Source organism: Triticum aestivum, chromosome 1D (assembly GCF_018294505.1).
Source record: "Triticum aestivum cultivar Chinese Spring chromosome 1D, IWGSC CS RefSeq v2.1, whole genome shotgun sequence".
Taxonomy (NCBI): Eukaryota; Viridiplantae; Streptophyta; class Magnoliopsida; order Poales; family Poaceae; genus Triticum; species Triticum aestivum.
This window is the reverse complement of record NC_057796.1, coordinates 317,362,648-317,382,993: the sequence shown is the minus strand read 5'-3', so window position 1 is coordinate 317,382,993 and position 20,346 is coordinate 317,362,648. Positions and strand designations below refer to the sequence as shown.

Here is a 20,346-nt window from a genome sequence, read left to right as displayed (position 1 = left end):
TACGGTCGAGACGGGGTGCTGTTGATCGGGAGGGGTGTGGTGTACCGCAAAACGGAGGAAACGGACTTGTGTTGGAGCGCCTACGGTCGAAACAGGGTCCTTTTCATCGGGAGGGGTGTGGCGCACCGCAAAACAGGACTCCACGAGCTACTATTCATCCACCGTCTACTGCCTCGCTCCAGCCTCCATGGGCTACTGTTCATCCACCGCCGACTTCCTCCAGCCTCCACGGGCTACTGTTCATCCACCGACGACTTCCTTCAGCCTCCACCTACTACTGTTCATCCACCGCGACCTTCCTCATGCCTCCACCAGCTACTGTTCATCCACGGGCTACCGTTCATCCAGCCTCCACCGGCTACTGTTCAATCAGCCCTCCACGAGGTCCTGTTCATCCACCCCCACCTCCTCGATCGGGGTCCTGTTCATCCAGCGGCAAGGGCCTCTACTACCACGGGATCCTGTTCATCCAACCCCCACCGGGAACTGTTCATCCAACCCCCAACAACGGTCACTGTTCATCAAGAGGCAGCAGCAGGTTCGATCAACTTCAGTTAGCAGCAGTAGTGAAGGAATCGCTCGGGTTCAGTTAACAGCCAAGGGATCGATCGCTCGGGTTTAGTTAGAGCCCAACGCCTCGCACACACGCGCGTACGTGTATGAGCGGAACGCGCAAACCTCCATGCATCGCTCCGCCCCGACCACCCACCGTAACCGGGAACTCCTCGAAATTTTCCTCGCCCTCGCTTCTACCACGATTTTTTCCGTCATGGACGGCCCAAAGAATGTCATGCAAGTGCGTCCCCGGCTCGCCCAAGACGAAAAGCCCATTATCTGTCATGATTTGTTGTCATAGAAGTAGGAGCCCACCACATCTATGATGATACGTGATTTTGTCACAATTATCGTCATAGAAGTGTCATAAGCATGACAGGAAAGAAATTCGTTCGGCCCAAAATGTCACAGATGTGTCTTTTTTTGTAGTGATGCCAGAATTGTTGGCACGTAAGTGTGTGATTCTATGGGAAGACAATGAGTCGCCATCTAGTGGGTCCTCGGGAAGCCATGATGAATCATCAGTGGTGAATTTGATCGACCCGAAGAAGATGATCTCCCCCAAGATCAGCTCGATGCCGGAAATAGATGAAGAAGGAAAAACCATCTGCGCCATTGATCGATAGATGCACAACCCCAAAGTAGGCGCCAATTGTAGTGGTGCTATATCTAACAGTAAGATAGGAATGTGAATTAATGGAGCTTGATCTATCGATACACAATGGGGGACACAAGAATGTGTACAGGTTCAGGCCCCTCGTCGGTGAAGGTCAAAACCCTAATCCTATATCTCTTGAGAGTTGCTCTTGCGTATGAGCGTTTGATTACATAGATTGCAAACCTTTAGCTATGTACCCTAAGCAAGCTTGTATAGATTATGCTACCAGCGGGGTCCTTCAGCTAGCCACCAATGACTAAAACTGATTACACGCAATAAACAATCCACTATGGGTAGTAATAGACGCCATCAACACTATCATCTTGAATGCATTGTAGTGTTGTCTTTGTAACGCCTGGTTTAATGTGCCTCGATGTTGTCCTACTACACAACCCAACTGATAGTTAAACACACACACTCCGACTAACAGGCTTCCCCTGTTGCTGATGTTGCCTTGGGCAATAACACATGGGAGCTCGGGCCTCCTGGGCTCTAGCTGGGTCTTATTGCATCGTGGGACTACCTGGTGGGAAATAACCTCCTCACCTGGGTTTTAGAGACATGTCAATATCCAACCAAGCCATGCTGGGAAAACAATGTTGGCGCCTAGTAACCAATGCTTACTCATTTCGTGCTAAGGTATTGAAAGGAAGATACTATGTAGAAGATGACTTTTGGACAACTAAATGCCCAAGGTCCATCTTCTTATACTTGGCATAGTCTGATATATGGGTGGCAATTTGCAGAAGGGACTACTTTGGAGAGCCGGAGTTGGCAAAAAAACATACATTTGAAGATAATTGGATTCCTGAGATTTTCCCTGGAACTCTACAGCATGCTTCCTCCAAAAGTGATAATGAAATGGTGAGTTCAGTGACAATGGAATGAAGAAACCGTTAGAAATATATTCTGATGAGCATAGAAGGATGCTCGGATTTTGCTTCCTGACCCCACACAAAAAATGGCATTTACATAGTCAAGTCAGCCTATAATTTGATGAGGAAAGTCGTGGTCAGATTGATAATTATTGGCCTTTCCTCTTCAACGATGTTATTGACAGCCTAGATTGGAGAGAAGTGGCCATGATGGGAAGACAATTCACATGGGTGAATAGTCTACATGAACTGACATACGAAAAACTAGAGCACGTATTGATGGATACCAAATGGGAGTCCAAATTCCCTATGGTGTCCGTGCACGCACTACCTCGGGTTGAGGCTCTATTGGACCATGCACCCATCCTTCTAGCTACTGGTCTGCCACAACCAAATTGTAGACGCAAGTTTAAAATTCGAACTTGGATGGCTGCACCATGATGGCTTTCATGACATGGTGAAGGAGTTATGGGACAAACCTACCGCTGGGCGTACCCCAATTCACAAATGGAATAATAAAATATGTGCATTACGTAGATTCTTTAGTGGATGGGCATACTGCGGGTATTCTCAAGAATGAGAAGATTCGTCTCTTGTCTATTATCAAAGACTTAGAAGCCTTGGCTGAGGTTCGTTCGTTATCGGTGCAAGAAATTGAGATCAAGAATCAACCAAATGCGCAGATAGCTCGACTTCTGAGAGAAGCGGAGCTCAAATGGTACCAACATTCAAACTCTCAATTTATTCTGAAAGGGGCTTCGAATACTAGTTACTTCCGTGGTGTGGCCCATGGTAGACACCGAAGGAAACTTATGCATCCTCTTGTATAGGAGAAGGGCACGATTGTGGGACATGAGCAACTCAAAACATACATTGCTAATTATTATAAAAATCTGTTCGGAGCCCTAGAAGAAGGCAACTTCTCGATGGATGAGTCCCGAACAGATGATATCCCGCAGGTTTCTGTTGAGCAAAATACCTTCTAACGGCCCCTTACTCCGAGGAGGAGGTAAAGAAGGCAATTTTCCAAATGGAACACAACAAAGCACCCGGGTCCAGATGGTTTTCCCGCTGAGTTTTATCAAACCTTCTGGGAGGTCATCAAACCGGACCTTCTAGATCTGTTTGGTTACCTCCATGTCGGATAAATGGAATTGTTTCGCTTAAAGTTCGGTGAGATAATTTTACTACCTAAGGTTAATGAGGCTGAAATGATTGTAGACCTATATGCCTCCTTAACATTAGTTTTAAAATCTTCACGAAGGTTGCCATGCTTAGGCTTAACTCGGTGGTGGACCATGTAGTTCATCCAACTCAGACTGCTTTTATGCAAGGTAGAAACATCCTAGATGGAGTTGTCATCCTTCATGAAACAGTACACGAACTACATCAAAAGAAGTTAAATGGGGTAGTCCTTAAAATACACTTCGAGAAAGCTTATGACAAAGTAAAGTGGACTTTTCTCCAACGAACTTCCGGATGAAAGGCTTTTTCTGCAGAGAGGCGTACTCTGATCCATAGCTTCATGTCTGGAGGTAGTGTTGCCATTAAAGTCAATGATGATGTTGGCCGCTACTTCCAAACGAAGAAAGGATTGCGACATGGTGACTCATTATTGCCCATGATATTTAATATAGTGGCTGATATGTTAGCTGTCATGATAGAGCGTGCCAAAATTGATGGTCAAATTGAAGGAGTGGTTAATCATCTGGTTGATGGTGGACTTTCTATCCTTCAGTATGCCGATGATACAATTCTATTTATGGACCATGACCTAAAAAAATGAGAAATCTGAAATTAATTTTGTTAGCATTCGAGCATCTTTCGGGTCTTAAGATAAACTTCCATAAAAGCGAGTTGTCTTGTTTTAGCAAGGCTCAAGACGAGGCCCACGTGTAAGCTAAATTGTTTGGGTGCAGACAAGGCCAGTTTCCGATTAACTATTTGAGGATAGCGATACATTATCGGAGACTCACAAATGTTGAATGGGAACACGTCGAGGAGAGACTACAAAAAGGTTAAGCAGTTGGAAAGGTAAACTGCTATCTCTGGGTGAAAGGTTGGTTCTCATAAATTCAGTACTAAGTAATATGGTAACGTATATGATATCCTTTTTCCAACTTCCGAAAGGAGTCTTGCATAGATTGGATTATTTTCGATCAAGATTCTTTTGGCAAAGAGATAGCAAGAAAAAGAAATATCATCTGGCTAAATGAAGCATGGTTTTCGTCCCAAAGACCAGGGAGAGTTGGGTATTCATGATCTTGAGGTTAAGAATACTAGCCTACTCGGTAAGTGGTTGTTTAAGCTGCTGGCGGAGGATGATGTATGGCAAACCCTCCTAAGGAGAAAATATGTAGCCTCAAAGGCAGTGTCCCAAGTATATTGGAAGCCTGGGGACTCACACTTTTGGGCTGGTCTAGTGGCTACGAAGAAATTCTTCTTCCGCTATGGATCCTTCTCTATTAAAGATGGATCGGAAATTAGATTCCGGGAGGACAAGTGGCTAGGAAATGCCACACTACGGGAACAATATCCAGCTCTATATAATATTGTTCATCATAAGGGTGATACTATCGCCACGGTTCTGGAATCCTTTCCTCCGAATATGACGTTCAAACGAGATTTAATAGGCCCCAAACTTGCATCGTGGAATGATTTGATAAATGGTCTCGCTATGGTACATTTATCACATGGAGTCGATGAATTTCGATGTAATCCAAATGTGAGTGGTAAATGCTCCGTAGATTCAATGTATAGAGCGCTGATCCAATCTGATGTATCAGTTGACAATAATAAGAAGATATGGAAGATGAAGATATCGCTTAAGAATAAAATCTTTGAATCTTGGTGTGGTATCTTCGTTGAGGAGTCATTCTTACCAAAGATAACCTTATTAAGAGGATTTGACGTGGAAATATGCAATGTGTTTTTTGCCATCATGACGAAACAATGAAACACTTGTTCTTCCAATGCAATTAGCTTGATCCATATGGTCAATCATCCAAATAGCTTCTGGCTTGTATCCTCCATGTACTGTTTGCTAACATTTTTTGGCAATTGATTACATGTGATTGGTCACAAGTTTAGAATTCTCATTAGGACGGGAGCGCTTGCAGTTATTTGGTCGCTTTGGCTATGTAGGAATGCTAAGGTTTTTAACAATAAAAGTACTTCTCTTATGCAGATTATCTACAGGTGTACCAGTACACCCCGTTTACGTCGTTTCTACAACATGTGGACAATCAAGACATGTAAACATGTGGACAATCAAGACATGTTTACGGAGGTGCGTACACGCTTGGAGCACACGGCGAGTGATACTTTTACCCAACATCGATGGCAGCATGATCTTAGGATGTGCCCTCCTACAGTTTAGGCGGCATACAGACTCGACTTATTTCGCCTTTATTCTTATTTTTTTAGCTTCGACATAGTGAGGTTGTGTGCATCTCAGTTATGCAGAGGCCGGGTGTAATGCTTAAACTTTTAAGTAATAAGCGCCTTTTATCAGAAAAAATTTGACGAGGACATGAGAAGTGGAGAGAACTATGGGTAATCCTATGTCTTGTCTCCCAACAGGCGTTCAAGTCCAAGTGAGATCAATTCCCACAAGGTATGATTGTTGTTGTGCAATAGGGAGGAAACTAAACATTTTTTTTGCAGTGCTACTATGTTAAGGAAATCTGAAAAGAACTTAAAGAAAGATTATGGAATTTGCCTGAAACTAAAAAGTCTCATGCACATTAGGCAATGGGTTTTAGAGTGGATAACAAACACTACTTTTCACTCTGCCATTATGGCTTTGGCAATATGACATATATGGGAAAATGGAAATGCTTACCAAAATGGTGAGGCTTTAAGTCATCCTCTTCGTGTGGTGGGAAATCATAGCTTATGTTGAATTTATCAATCTGCATTTTGTCAGCTCGACCACTTCCATTAGATGTGGGACCTTGAAGTCAAGCCAAAAATGGTATCCGCCACCGCATGGGCCAATGCTCGTCACCGTGGATGCAACGATCTTCTCACAATCTGTAAGAGCAACCTTTGGTGTGGTGGTACATGATCACCGGGGAAGGGTGCATGTGGCAAACACATGCTCTCGCTAAATCGGCAGAGCATGATGTTTGGTCCTTCCGGTTTAACGAGTTCCCTGATTTAATCAGGACTATTATCTGTAATGAACAATTTATGAATGAATGAATGAAAGGGCGTAGCTGCCCATTATCTCCAAAAAAAAGTTGGTGTTTATCGGTTGCAGCATGCTGATGCCGTCACTTTGAATTTTTAACTTCTTAAAAAACACAATAATGAACTTTTTAAAGAACATCTAAGAAAAATCTAAGTAGAGGACATGCAATCTACTACTCCCTCCGTTCCTAAATATTTGTCTTTTTAGAGATTTCAACAAGTGACTACATACAAAGCAAACTGAGTGAATCTACACTCTAAAATATGTCTATAATATACATCTGTATGTGATAATCCATTTGAAATCTCTAAAAAAACAAATATTTAGGAACGGAGGGAGTAGAAAGTAAGATTGATTCGTGCATGGAGACTCACCTGGCATTCATCCCCTGTTGGAAAAAGTGTCTGTCATCTAGAGAAGGAAAAACTACCCTGGCATAACAAAATCTTCTCTTAAAAAAGCCTGATTCTGAGAGTCGTCCTACACAATAATCAATTCCGCGCATAGATTAAACAGAACAAAATTTGTGATGGCAACGTGCTGAGATGCATATCAGTCATTTCATGGCCAATGACGCGGCCGACGCCTCAGCTATCAATGACAAGGGTTGGCGGGCGTGGAGGCAAGCGCCAATGTCGAATGGGTGCAGCTCAGCGCCATCAAATATGAGATTGACTCCTGGTAAGACCACATCCTTGGTATCGGAATCTTCTGAATCAGTTTTCGGAGAAGGGGATGGTTGATCTTCAGTGACAGATCTTGTAGCAGCCTCATACACGGGAGTGAGTGCGTGGGACCTATCAGAAATCAAGCACATGGCGATGAGCCGTCGACAAAATTAGGGCTGCAACAGTACCATTGTTAATTAACTACATAACACAAGTTCCATGTTGTTGTCAAGTTTCGTTGGAAAATACCTGAGGATGCTCCCATCAAAGCTCAGAACTTCAGTAAAGCACTTCTGCCGTCTTCCGAGCTTCAGCCTGACGTGTTCACCGGGTGACGTCCCTTCTTGGGTAGGCGATGATGGATCATGGAATGGACTCCATCTTCCACTCACAATGTTTATGAGTTGGAGTTGGCGCGGAGAGTTCTTCGAGCCTCCCCGCTGATTTAATAGCCTTGCTGTTGGACCGGTTGCTTGGTACTCAGTGCAAAGTTCGCGCAACCTCTTCCTCACCGTCTGCATAGACTCATAGTGTTCGGTGAGATCATCTTTCTGAAGCATATTTGAGTTGACGACCCTTTCACATATTCTTTCACACAGCTTTGGATTGAACAAAGGAATTCCGAATTCCAAGTTCAGAGGTATCCACTCATAACTTTCCTTCTCTGGAGGTTCACTAGATTCGCTTACCCTGTGAAGCCTTACTAGGCGAAGGTAACCAACCGTGCTCAACTCAACTTTACTGGATAGATCTTCCAACAAGGCAGTCAAATTTGACATCTGCCCCTCAGGCAAATCAGTTCCGGCTAACGCGGATGTGATTGACCCATCAGCATTTTTCAGGGGCAATGGGACATCCATGGTTACGAGGTTTCCTGATTCATCAAGGTCCTTTATGCCCAGTGGTTGCACTATCACGGCAGAATGTCTTGTCATTGAGTTCAGGTAGTGCAGAAGAAGGCCTCCCCTTACCAGGTTCTCTTCAAAGTTTCCTCCTAGTCCACTCACCACAGAGTGATCCCAAGACCATATTAGTGCCTTTTCGCAACCGGCTAATGGCTCGGGAAGCAGCCGCAGACGCTGTCCTTTCATGAAAACAGCAGAGAGCGGGCCACAGCTACCAGAAGTATACAAGGCAAGCTTCATCCAAGGTGTCATTGAGGAGTAAGAAGGCGGACCGAAATGTACTGGTCCTGCAGTGCTGGGTAGAACTGATGAAGGTGGAAAAGGTATCATAGAGACCACAATGTCATAGTCCCTAAGAAGTAATCTTTCCAGCGTGGATGGCGCCAGTGAAGCTAAGCTCTCGCAGCGGAGAATGTTGACTCGGTAATTTCTTTTAGTCTTGCGCACAGCTGGGCCATCCAGTTCTGTAGCCTGGCTATTGTCATTTTGAGTAACCATTTGCCTGCTGTCAAAATCATTTTCGGCTACACTTTCCATCCCTCTTGATATAATACTTGAAGGCGACGACGCCTCTGAATCAACCGTTGGGTATTCCTGTTGTGGTGTGTCACCATGTTGGCTTCCGTTATTCCCGACAACATTATCAGCGCCCTCCTCAATGCTTTTCTTGCTTAAAGGGGAGGACAGATCATCCTGACAGTTTCCGTCACTAGATTCATTTGGTGAAGTTCCACCGGACAGCAAACACTCAAGGAAGCATCGCAGGCTAAACGCATGGTTTGCGAATTCCTGGAGTACACCCTCAAACTTCTTTCCTTCTAAACTGGCTAGATCATTGCATAGATCAACAATGCAAGAATAGCCCAGTTTTCCAGCCTCATATAGCGTAACAGCGTGAGACTTCAATCCTGCAATAGGTTAGTGAAGAAAGATCAGTACACTATGCTAATTCAATGGAAGGTTGCATCATAAAGTTATAGTGCAGTTCAAGAACAAGCTTTACAACCATCAATAGGAATCTTTGGGACTATAGCTCCTTCAAGATAAAGAATGTTGAACATATTTTTTGCTTAAAGTTTAGAAAGTGTAAGGTTGGAGTGGCAAGGGGATCTAGCCTGGAGATAGAGAGCCCATCATCAAGTATGAAGTTACATTAGCATCCACAATGAAGCCCACATAAGCAGTTCCAGAGATTTTTCTGGGTCCATCACAATCACTGCTGAGCAATTCTGGACAGGATCTTTCTGAGTTGATGCTCATGCGCGAACCTTCTTCGTCGTCACCAAGAACGTTACTGGGCAATCCAGTAGCACTTGAATCTCTAAGAGCGGAATCTGTATCCAAAAGCTTTACGGCCCATCCCAGTCTGCAGGCAAATGATGCAGCTGCCTGGAGTTGATAAAGGTCAGCCTGTAAAGTTTTAGCCAATTCAGCAACTGTGGCATTTTCACTTGATACAACAAATACAGCATATAGTAGCCTGCAGTCAAGAAAATATGAAATGAATTCAATAGCAACAGGAAATGATAGCAAGGCAGATCAGTTGAATAAGCAACCATGCTCATTAAATTGAATAAGAAACAGTCATGCTCATTATGTGCAAGACTAGTGAAGGCAAACTACTCACTCTTCAATTGGATCTTCGTACGACTGATCCTTATTTGAAACAAAACCTTCAAGTCTTGAAACTGAATCAATGGTACAAGTTTAGAACTAAAGCATCATCAAGTAGTAGGTTTACATGTATAAATCTTAACTTTTGGGTAAATTAGGTTGTAACTTGATGCGATAAAATGACATTGGCAACACATCGATGCCAGTGTGAAAGTTATAAGCCTCTGCCAGATAATGTCTTTGTCAGCACAAACTAGCTGACATGAGACAACTGCACCAATGAGTTCTGGGCCAATTCCCGCAAAAAACTTTAATGCTGGGCTGCCCAATAACAGAAATCCTATATATTATTCTGAAACTGTCCTCTAGATAAACAATAGCACAAATTGGTTTGATTGCATACCTCTGAAACGGTCCTCTGGATAAACTGGCACATCGAAGTATACCCCTCCTCTTCTGTAAAGACAATTTATAACTTCTGGATCAAACAGAACATATGAATTGACTTCCTCCTTACATATTTTGTCTATTGCTATTGTCTCTTCCTCAGAAAGCTTCTGCGGTAATACTACAACATCAATTCCCATAAAGAAAAAGTTTTCTTTATGATTATTTATCTTATGAAACAAGTTCTAGTAAAACCTATGTCATCACACAGTAAAAAAGAATAATCACCCCTCATGAATCTTACCTTAAACTCTTCCAATGTAAAGTTGACGAAACGGACTCCCCACCAAGGTTCTATTGCTAAATCTGCGGGTTGTGCAGGCAGCAACTCTTTCGCAATTGATTTGCTCAGCTTCCACATTATCTTCTGAAATACCAAAAAGTGAAAAGAAGGGATTACATAACAAGAGGAAAAGAGGACGCTAGTTGGGGTATGTTCACTTTTCTGAACATATGAAAATCATCAGTGTGTTAAATTGATAACCTCACATCTAATCATATATCTCAGCAATAATACTCGAGTAAAATTCACTTTATACCCTCTTTGTGCTCGAGTGACAGCAGTTACCCCATTTAAGAAAATTTCCTTGAGCTAGACAATTTAAGAGGTTTATTCGACATTTTCAGAATTTAACACTGAACCCCCTCAGAAAAGCGGCCCCATGTTTCAGGCCCATGTGGCTGCCGGGCGAGAGGCCATGCATGTGGATGACATGTCACAAAATATTAGAAACTCATTACAGTAATAACTTAAAAATATTGATAAAATCACATCTCACTCATTTTAACTCTTAAGTTGAGTGATAGTTGTTCCAAAAAGGAAGTACAACTTAATTATCTACAATGTTTTTTTATTTTTCTGAAATTTAATCTTGATGAATTGTGTTCAAGGTACTCTGAAAATCCTTAATAAGTCTAACGTAACCTCAGTTACAGTCATTTCTCATCAGTAAAATCCAAATAATTATGCCAATTGGAATCTTTGTTCGGGGACACATGAAGGACATAATATGCCAATATACCTTCGATTTGCATTTATTCATGATATCAATAAATTCGTTTCTTCCAACACCAGTAATCCTCAGGGCATCAGCAGCACTGAAGTTCGGAATACTGTCATATGGTTGCTCTGCAAGTATTTTCAACAAGTTAGAATTATAAAGAGAACAATTTAGCATATTAAATAAACCAGTTTATGCAACTGGGGAACAATATTTACATATGAGTTATAAAATAATCTATGTTAGTAGCAAGGATAATAAAACTGGGGTATACAGTAAACACACATCAAAGATATGCAATACACCGGTTGAAAATATTTTCATATAATATCCCAGAATCAACCAAATTATAGTCTCAGTTATGGAATTAAACAAACATACCCTACATTCCACAATATTAGTCCAAGTACGTATGCGAACAGCCGAAAGGGATGCATAAAACTTAGTAATTAAATAAAATATTTGAACCACTGAACGAGCAAACTCTTTTCATTGATAGAAGTTTTAATATACTTAGGAATGATCACATTTGACAGTCTAGTAGAAACATATAATACAGCCCTCGGGCTTCATTATTGCCCAAGCTGGACAGATAATAATTAGTACGGGTCATATGCGATGCGATAAACCAAAACTATGCAGTACTAACTGGATAAATGATTCATATAGATTTGTGAAGAAATGACAGTTCTGTGTTGTATAGTAGGTATGGAACTTTCTGTTCCTGGTAGAAATATTTAAATGAACTGTTATGACCGGTTTGGTCTATACCAGAAAGAGGCCCACCGGGCATTAGTATTAGGGGCTTGACCCACAAGTTATCTTAGGCAAGTTATATTAGGCAAGTTATCTTAGGCTAAAGTTATAAATACTAGTTGTAAGACACCGTTTGAGGCAAGCAATAAAGATATTATAATCTTCTGTTGCCCGGCTCCCCAAGGAGCCGGAACCCTAGCCGCCGCACCTAACCCTAGCCGCGACAGCGCCTCATCGCCGGCGCGCCCGCTCCAGCCCTCATCCTCCTCCCCCTTGTCCATACAATCTACGCCGGAGGCCCGGTAGGAACCCCAGTCCTACCAATTTGGTATCCAGAGACACCAGGCCGATCATGTCGCTTCCTCCATCACCGCCGCCGCTGCCATCCACCTCCGCCCCACCACCGCTGCCGCTGGCCACCTCCTCGCCGATGACGGCGATCACGTCCGGGACCATCACCACCACCGCGCCAGCGCCGACCACCACCACGACGGATCCGCCCCCGCTCCTTACGCCCGCGGAGATGTCGGGCACCCTGCGAGAGCTCGTCCAAGCCGTCCGGGGCATCACCCTCTACCTCGCCGGGAACCAGCCCCCGCCGCCGAGCGCCGCCACCACCGCCTATGGGCCGCCGCCGCTACAGTGGCCCGCCCCGGCCTTCCAGGCGCCCTACGGAGGGGCGCCTCCGCCGCCGCTCCTGCTGCCGCACTACCCGGCCGCGGGAACGCCTTGGCCAGCGTGGCCGACCGCCACCGCATCGCTGGGGGGCCCGCCTCAGCAGTTCCTCCCAGCGCCACCGCCGGCCCCCACGACGCAGGCGACGGTGCAGCAGCACCACCAGGCACCGCCGCCATTGACAGCACCACCACCCGCGTCCCGACCTACTGGCCGGCCCCTTCACCAGGTGCAATTTCCGCCCTCGCCATCGCCGATTCCCGCGTGGGCGGCCGGCTCGTCTCCGGACCCGGTGTATACTACGGCGCCGGAACACCCGATGCCCTCCCTCCGATTTGACCGTCCCTCCAGCTCGGCGAACTACGCCCCAGAGATCCCCGACCCGGCACACGCACTACCGTTGATTGCAGCTCCCGGGCACGGTGGCCCGACACCCCCTCGCTTCGCCAAACTGGACTTCGCCACTTACGACGGCACGGAGGACCCCCTTAACTGGCTCAACCAGTGCGAGCAGTTCTTTCGAGGGCAGCGGACGCTCGCTTCGGATCGTACCTGGCTCGCGTCCTATCATCTCCGAGGCGCGGCGCAGACTTGGTACTACGCCCTCGAGCAGGACGAGGGCGGCATGCCACCATGGGAGCGCTTCCGGGAGCTTTGTCTCCTCCGGTTCGGGCCTCCTATCCGCGGGAGCCGACTGGCGGCCCTCGGCCGCTTGCCTTTCACATCCACGGTGCAGGACTACGCCGACCGCTTTCAGGCCCTGGCATGCCATGCGCCGGGCGTCTCCGCGACTCAGCGCGCCGAGTTATTTGTGGGCGGATTACCGGACCATATTCGCGTGGACGTCGAGCTCCGGGATCCCCCCGACCTCCAGACGGCCATGTACTACGCCCGGGCCTTCGAACAGCGGGCTCAGGCGCTGCAGCAACCGGTCGGCCGGGGCGGCCGCCATCCCAGTCGACCAACGCCGACTCCACCATCACCGGGCCGGCTTCCTCCAGCCACGCCGACCGCACCTCCGGCCACCACCCGGACCTTCCGTCGGTTGTCACCGGCCGAGCAGCAGGAGCGTCGCCGTCAGGGCCTCTGCTTCAACTGTGATGAGCCCTACACGCCGACCCATGTCTGCCCCGCCTATTTTACTTGGAGACGGTCGACTACACCGAGGCGGACGACTCGACCGACGAGCCACCAACCGCGGCGGCCGCGGACACGCCCGCGGATTCCACGGCGACGGCGTGCGTCGTCTCCCTCCACGCTCTCGCCGGCATCCGTGGCGAGCGGACCATGTTGTTACCGGTGACGGTCCATGGCGAGCGGCTGGTGGCCCTGCTGGATACTGGCTCCACCCATAACTTCCTGCCCGCGGCAACCATGCGTCGGCTAGCACTGCCGACCACGGGCGGGGAGCGCCTGCGGATCACGGTGGCAAACGGCGATCGCCTCCGGTGTCATGGGCTCGCCCGCGACGTTCCCATCTCCATCGGTGGCGAGCACTTCTCCATTACATGTGCAGGCATCGATCTCGGCTGCTTCGACTTCATCCTCGGGGTGGATTTTCTCCGGACCCTCGGGCCCATCCTGTGGGACTTCGACGCACTCTCGATGACGTTCTGGCGGCTGGGCCGCCGCATCCGGTGGGACGGCCTTGGGGGCGCCGCGCCAGCCGTGCCACACCTCCAGCTGGCTGCCGCGTCCCAGGAGGCCGAGCACCCCCTGCTGGATCCCCTTCTGCAGCAGCACAGCGACCTCTTCGACGAGCCACGGGGTCTTCCACCCGCCCGGGTGTACGACCATCATATTCACCTCGTACCGGGCTCCACCCCCGTGGCGGTTCGGCCCTACCGCTACCCTCAGCTGCAGAAGGATGAGTTGGAGCGACAGTGTGCCCTTATGCTCGCGGCAGGCATCATCCGGATCTCCACGTCGCCCTTCTCCGCGCCGGTGCTTCTCGTCCGTAAGTCGGACGGCACGTGGCGTTTCTGCATCGACTATCGCGCCCTCAACGCACTCACGCTCAAGGACAAGTTCCCTATACCGGTGGTCGACGAGCTCTTGGATGAGCTCCATGGGGCGCGCTTCTTCACCAAGCTCGATCTCCGGTCGGGCTATCATCAGGTGCGCATGCATCCAGACGACATCGCCAAGACGGCGTTTCGCACCCACCATGGCCACTTCGAGTTCTTGGTGATGCCCTTCGGCCTCGCCAACGCCCCGACGACTTTCCAGGCCCTGATGAACGACGTCCTTCGACCCTACTTACGGCGGTTTGTGCTTGTTTTCTTTGATGACATTCTTATCTACAGCGCCACCTGGGCCGAGCACCTCAAGCACGTCGCCATCGTCTTCAACGAGCTTCGGGCGCACCACCTCCACCTTAAGCGCTCGAAGTGCTCGTTCGGGACACCTACCGTCGCCTACCTCGGCCATGTCATCTCGGCCGACGGGGTGGCTATGGACGCCGACAAGGTGGCGGCCGTCTCTGCATGGCCGACGCCTCACTCGCCGCGGGCTCTCCGCGGGTTCCTCGGCCTCGCCGGCTACTACCGGAAATTTATCCGGGAGTTCGGGGTCATCGCGGCGCCCCTCACGCGGTTGCTTCGCCGCGACGCTTTCGCCTGGGACGACGACGGCGTTCGAGGCCCTCAAGGGGGCCCTCACGACGGGCCCCGTCCTCCAGATGCCCGACTTCGACCGCCCGTTCGTGGTGGACTGTGACGCCTCGGGCGCCGGGTTCGGCGCCGTGCTTCATCAGGGCGATGGGCCCCTCGCTTTCTTCAGCCGGCCTTTCGCTCCAAGCCATCTTAAGCTGGCGGCATACGAGCGGGAGCTCATTGGCCTTGTACAGGCCATTCGTCATTGGCGGCCGTACTTGTGGGGACGGTCCTTCCACATTCGCACGGACCACTACAGCCTGAAGTTCTTGCTGGACCAACGGTTGTCGACCGTGCCGCAGCACCAGTGGATCAGCAAGCTCTTCGGCTTCGACTTCTCCGTGGAGTATCGGCCGGGCCGTCTTAACATCGTGGCCGACGCGCTGTCCCGTCGCGACTCCGACCTTGCTTCCTCCAGCGACGAGTCCGCCGGGGCGGCCCTGTGCATCCGCTCCGGGCCAACGTTCGGTCTCTTCGCCGACATTCGCCGCGCCACTGCGACGGCCGACGACGCCGTCCTTCTTCAGCAGCAGCTCACGGCCGGCGACCTGGAGGAGCCTTGGCGCTTCTCTGACGGACTGCTTCTCCATGGGCGCCGGATCTTTGTTCCGGCGCATGATGATCTCCGTCACCAGGTGTTACAGCTCGCCCACTCGGCGGGTCATGAGGGTATGCAGAAAACCCTCCATCGTCTTCGCGCCGACTTCTACATCCCTGGCGATCGCGCCCTGGTCCGCGACTGGGTTCGGTCTTGTCAGACATGCCAGCGCAACAAGACGGACACCCTGAGGCCGGCTGGCTTACTTCAGCCTTTGGAGGTGCCGTCTTAGGTTTGGGCGGATATCTCCATGGACTTCATCGAGGGCCTTCCCAAGGTGGGCGGCAAGTCGGTCATTCTCACGGTGGTCGACCGCTTCTCCAAGTACGCCCACTTCATCGCGCTCGGCCATCCGTACACGGCGGCGTCAGTGGCCCGGGCCTTCTTCGACGGCATCGTCCGTCTCCATGGGTTCCCTGCTTCGATCGTCAGTGATCGGGACCCAGTGTTCACGGGCCATGTCTGGCGCGATCTCTTCAGGATGGCGGGTGTCCAACTCCGCCTGAGTACGGCGTTCCATCCTCAGACAGATGGTCAGTCCGAGGTGGTTAACAAGGTCATTGCCATGTATTTGCGTTGTGTGACAGGTGATCGGCCTCGCGCTTGGGTGGATTGGCTCTCTTGGGCGGAGTACTGCTACAATACCTCTTATCACTCCGCCCTGCGCGCGACGCCGTTTGAGGTGGTCTATGGTCGACCACCCCCGCCTATACTTTCGGTGGACCCGGAGACGGCTCGGACGGAGGTTGCGGGTGACCTTATCCGCACTCGTGACGAGATGCTTGCTGAGGTTCGTCAGCGTCTCCTTCAGGCACAGCAGCTGGCCAAGCACTACTACGACGATCATCATCGCGAGGCGGAGTTCGCGGTGGGTGATTGGGTGTGGCTGCGTCTCCTCCACCGCTCTACGCAGTCACTCGACCCGCGCGCGAAGCGCAAGCTCGGCCCTCGCTACGCCGGGCCCTTCCCTATCTTGGAGCGCATTGGGAAGGTGGCCTATCGTCTTCAGCTTCCAGCCCGCGCTCGCATCCACGACGTCTTCCATGTTGGGCTGCTCAAGCCTTTCCGTGGCGAGCCACCGGCGGCTCCTCCGGCGCTTCCTCCACTCGCCGATGGTCGCATTCTTCCCGAGCCGGCAAAGGTGTTGCAGGCGCAGCTCCGTCGTGGCGTCTGGTTCGTCCTCGTTCAGTGGGCGGGCCTTCCGGAGGAGGAGGCTACTTGGGAGCAGCGTGACGAATTCCGCCAACACTATCCAGACTTTCATCTCGAGGACGAGCTGTTTGCGCAGGCGGGGAGAGATGTTATGACCGGTTTGGTCTATACCAGAAAGAGGCCCACCGGGCATTAGTATTAGGGGCTTGACCCACAAGTTATCTTAGGCAAGTTATATTAGGCAAGTTATCTTAGGCTAAAGTTATAAATACTAGTTGTAAGACACCGTTTGAGGCAAGCAATAAAGATATTATAATCTTCTGTTGCCCGGCTCCCCAAGGAGCCGGAACCCTAGCCGCCGCACCTAACCCTAGCCGCGACGGCGCCTCATCGCCGGCGCGCCCGCTCCAGCCCTCATCCTCCTCCCCCTTGTCCATACAGTCTACGCCGGAGGCCCGGTAGGAACCCTAGTCCTACCATGAACACATAAAGGCTGCTGGACATGAATGCAGGTCAACTGGCAAGCAAAACAACTCGAAGAATCTGATGACAGGAAATGCTTTGCCTTTTATTGACACAAGTGGTTACCATTCTTCATAGCTTCAAAAAGGACGTCACAGTAATATTTGAATGCTGATATCCTCATTACTCGACAGATGTAGTCTGCGAGATGGTATGGGTATAACTGCAATTATTTTTGTCAAAGTAGCAGTCATGAAAGCTTTAAAAAAAATTACAGTCTAGAGAATGCCAGAAATCTAGAATTAGTTGAACAAACCAAGGAAAATAAAATAAAACCATGATGCAACTGCAAGAGCTATTGATCGAGAAAGCAACCCAAGAGAAATTTAAAAAGAATTAGGCCGATGAATTTAGATTTGATTTTCAGTCAGCCAAAGCATAGTGTTTCACTTGCAGGTATGACAATGCAAAAGTGTGGAAGATGATAATAAACTACTGAAAACTGGTTCTAACAAGATTTCTACAAACCAGTATCTTGTTGTAATAATTACGGAAATGAGAAAAATCTAAACAACATACTGCTAGATTTCTGCAGAGATAGCGCAACAAATCCTCGTAATATTCCCCCTCTTTGCATACTTTACGGGCAAAGCAGTTATTCCATGGCAGTCGTTTTCGTATACAATAATCTACAATCCTGCCATTAAATTATTCAGGAAGCAGAAGATCAGGCATCTGAAGAATCATTCACCATTCGCAAAAACAAAAAGCAATTTCTGCGTCACCTAGTCCGCAACTACGTTACAAGTGTTAGATAGTTCCCCGCAAAAAAAAGTGTTACATATATAGATAGCCTTAGTTATCAACATAAGTTGTTCATAGATGTAGAAAACACGAGGTAATCATTCTACTACATGGACAGATGCAGTTGGAAACCTGTAGAATCGACATAAGTCGACACGTGTGTGTGTGTTATATACCGTTATTGTAACCGGCCGCGTGTAAGATGTGTGATAGTACGATTTGCCAGGCTCACATTGGAATGGATGGCATTTTTACAGATTATGAACTCTGCGGTGTTATACTGCGTGAATTCTTCCTTGAAATTTCCCAAACCATCCACATGAATGGCTAGAGTTTGGATGGGCATCGACAGTTTGTGTTTGCCCAAACCAGCATTCCAACATGCGTGCGTGCTTGCCTTAACAAACAACGATTTCTGTTCTGGAACAGGCAGATTAAAAAGGCTGATGAATGGAGTAGGAGCGATCGACTGCGCGAGAGGGCCATTAACGGGCCCCGGAGGATCGGCGGCCATTAGATTGATCCGCGTTAATCGTACGTACCTGCGGTGCCACTCGTCCTTGGAGACGAGCGCGGCCTGGATGCGCTTGGGGAGGGTCTCCCAAGGGCACTCGTCCCTGATGGCCTTCACCATCATCTGCTCCTCCACCGTCGCCGCCATCTGCTGCTGCATCCTCGCTCGATCTCGTCCTCCCCCTCCTTTGCTTGGCTCGATGGACAATGCGGGCGGACGGAGCGACTCCGATCCTAATCCCGGCGAGAGGAACAAAGAGGGAGAGAGGGGGGAGGAAAAGATAGAAAAGGAAAAGTTGTTCCTCTTCCTACTGGACTGGAAGGGATCGCCTCTTCTAATCTAATCGATCCATACGCGCACCGCGCGCTGATCCAGTTATTCCCAACCCATCCATCGCCCTACTTCCTTCCAAGCACGCCCTCTCCTCAGTGGTCGTGAGCTGTCGCATGTCTCCGAGCAAGGCTTTCGCCGCCGTCTGGAATTGGAGAGGGACTATTTTATAGGCTTCCATGTCTCAGATGAACAGTAAATTCTAACGAAAATGTTAACCCCACGCGTGTGGGTGTCTCGCAACTCGCTCACACGTATGGATCCTCGTCCAACCAATTCTGCACGAATCTTGGCGCGTTTTAGCAGTTTTTGTGTGCCACGTAGGACTAAGCTGGTGTGTGGGCATTCATCCGGTCGCCCACATGTCCTTTTTCACCGCACGGGGGCCTGGTGTGTGGGCGTTTGGCAATTCGCCCACACACTAGTTTCACACACGCAGAGGGGGCTGGTGTGTGGGCGTTTATCACTTCGCCCACACGCCCGTCTCCTAGCCCACACCCAAAGCTGGCAGTTGCCATGTGTTTCTGCAGGTATATGACAACTCTAGCTTTGCTTGTAAGCAGATGGCAACTCTTTTTTACCCGAGTTGTCATGTGTTTTTGTATGGTACATGGCAACTGTCGTAGCGTGCACGTAAGCAGATGGCAACTCTTTCTTTTACATGGCAACTGCCCTAGCGTGCTTGTGAGCACATGGCAACTCTCTCTTTTACCCGAACATGTTTTTTTGTCATGCCTTCTTGTAGTGCTACATGGCAACTGCTAGTATTTAGTGGGTGGCAACTCCAAAGTTTTGAAATCATGGCAATTGCAGTAGATCAGACCATACATGGCAACTGCAGTTGAGCAACCATGGCAACTGTAGTTGTCCGACATGGCTGTTGGGGATCGTAGCAGAATTTTAAAATTTCCTACGCATCACCAAGATCCATCTATGGAGTATACTAGCAACGAGGGGAAAGGAGTGCATCTACATACCCTTGTAGATCGCGAGCGGAAGCGTTCAAGTGAACGGGGTTGATGGAGTCGTACTCGACGTGATCCAAATCACCGATGACCGAGTGCCGAACGGACGGCACCTCCGCGTTCAACACACGTACGGAGCAGCGACGTCTCCTCCTTCTTGATCCAGCAAGGGGGATGGAGAGGTTGATGGAGATCCAGCAGCACGACGGCGTGGTGGTGGAAGTAGCGGGATCCCGGCAGGGCTTCGCCAAGCACAAGCGGGAGGGAGAGGTGTTGCAGGGGGAGAGGGAGGCGCCAGGGGCTGTTGTTTTGCTGCCCTCCCGCCCCCCCCCCCCCCCCCTATATATAGGGTCCCCTGGGGGGCGCCGGCCCTGGGAGATCAGATCTCCAAGGGGGGTGGCGGCCAAGGGGGAAGGGGGGGTGGCTTCCCCCCAAGCCAAGTGGGGCGCCCCCACCCCTAGGGTTTCCAACCCTAGGCGCAGGGGGAGGCCCAAGGGGGGCGCCCCAGCTCACTAAGG

At 49.4% G+C, this 20,346-nt stretch overlaps 1 protein-coding gene across 8 annotated transcripts; it reads right to left on the bottom strand.

The window, feature by feature from the left end:
• Positions 1-5,782: 5,782 nt before the first annotated feature.
• On the bottom strand, positions 5,783-18,989 carry LOC123181733 (protein FAM91A1). 8 transcript variants are annotated; one of them, XM_044594059.1, is made up of 11 exons: positions 18,562-18,796; positions 17,795-17,912; positions 17,342-17,416; positions 10,940-11,046; positions 10,162-10,284; positions 9,874-10,027; positions 9,484-9,544; positions 8,972-9,336; positions 7,201-8,764; positions 6,658-7,080; positions 5,794-6,266 (listed from the first exon to the last, which is right to left on the bottom strand). In XM_044594059.1, the coding sequence occupies exons 2-10, from the start codon at positions 17,850-17,852 to the stop codon at positions 6,840-6,842; spliced, it is 2,748 nt and encodes a 915-aa protein (XP_044449994.1). In that variant the 5' UTR covers positions 17,853-17,912; positions 18,562-18,796; the 3' UTR covers positions 5,794-6,266; positions 6,658-6,839. The 8 variants fall into 8 exon arrangements, with proteins under 8 accessions (XP_044449993.1, XP_044449998.1, XP_044449997.1 ...); XM_044594057.1 differs by having other exon boundaries at positions 5,796-6,266; positions 17,342-17,438; positions 18,562-18,989; XM_044594058.1 differs by lacking the exon at positions 9,484-9,544 and having other exon boundaries at positions 5,783-6,266; positions 9,874-9,926; positions 17,342-17,438; positions 18,562-18,989.
• Positions 18,990-20,346: the final 1,357 nt, after the last annotated feature.

Bases quoted from the DNA above. Each gene is read 5' to 3' on its own strand.
- LOC123181733 (XM_044594057.1), bottom strand. From the start codon at position 18,692: ATGCAGCAGCAGATGGCGGCGACGGTGGAGGAGCAGATGATGGTGAAG. The intron at 11,047-17,341 runs GTAACCACTTGT...AAATACTTGCAG, and splicing joins TTTTGAAGCTATGAAGAATG to AGCAACCATATGACAGTATT. The intron at 9,545-9,873 runs GTATGCAATCAA...CCATTGATTCAG, and splicing joins TCCAGAGGACCGTTTCAGAG to TTTCAAGACTTGAAGGTTTT.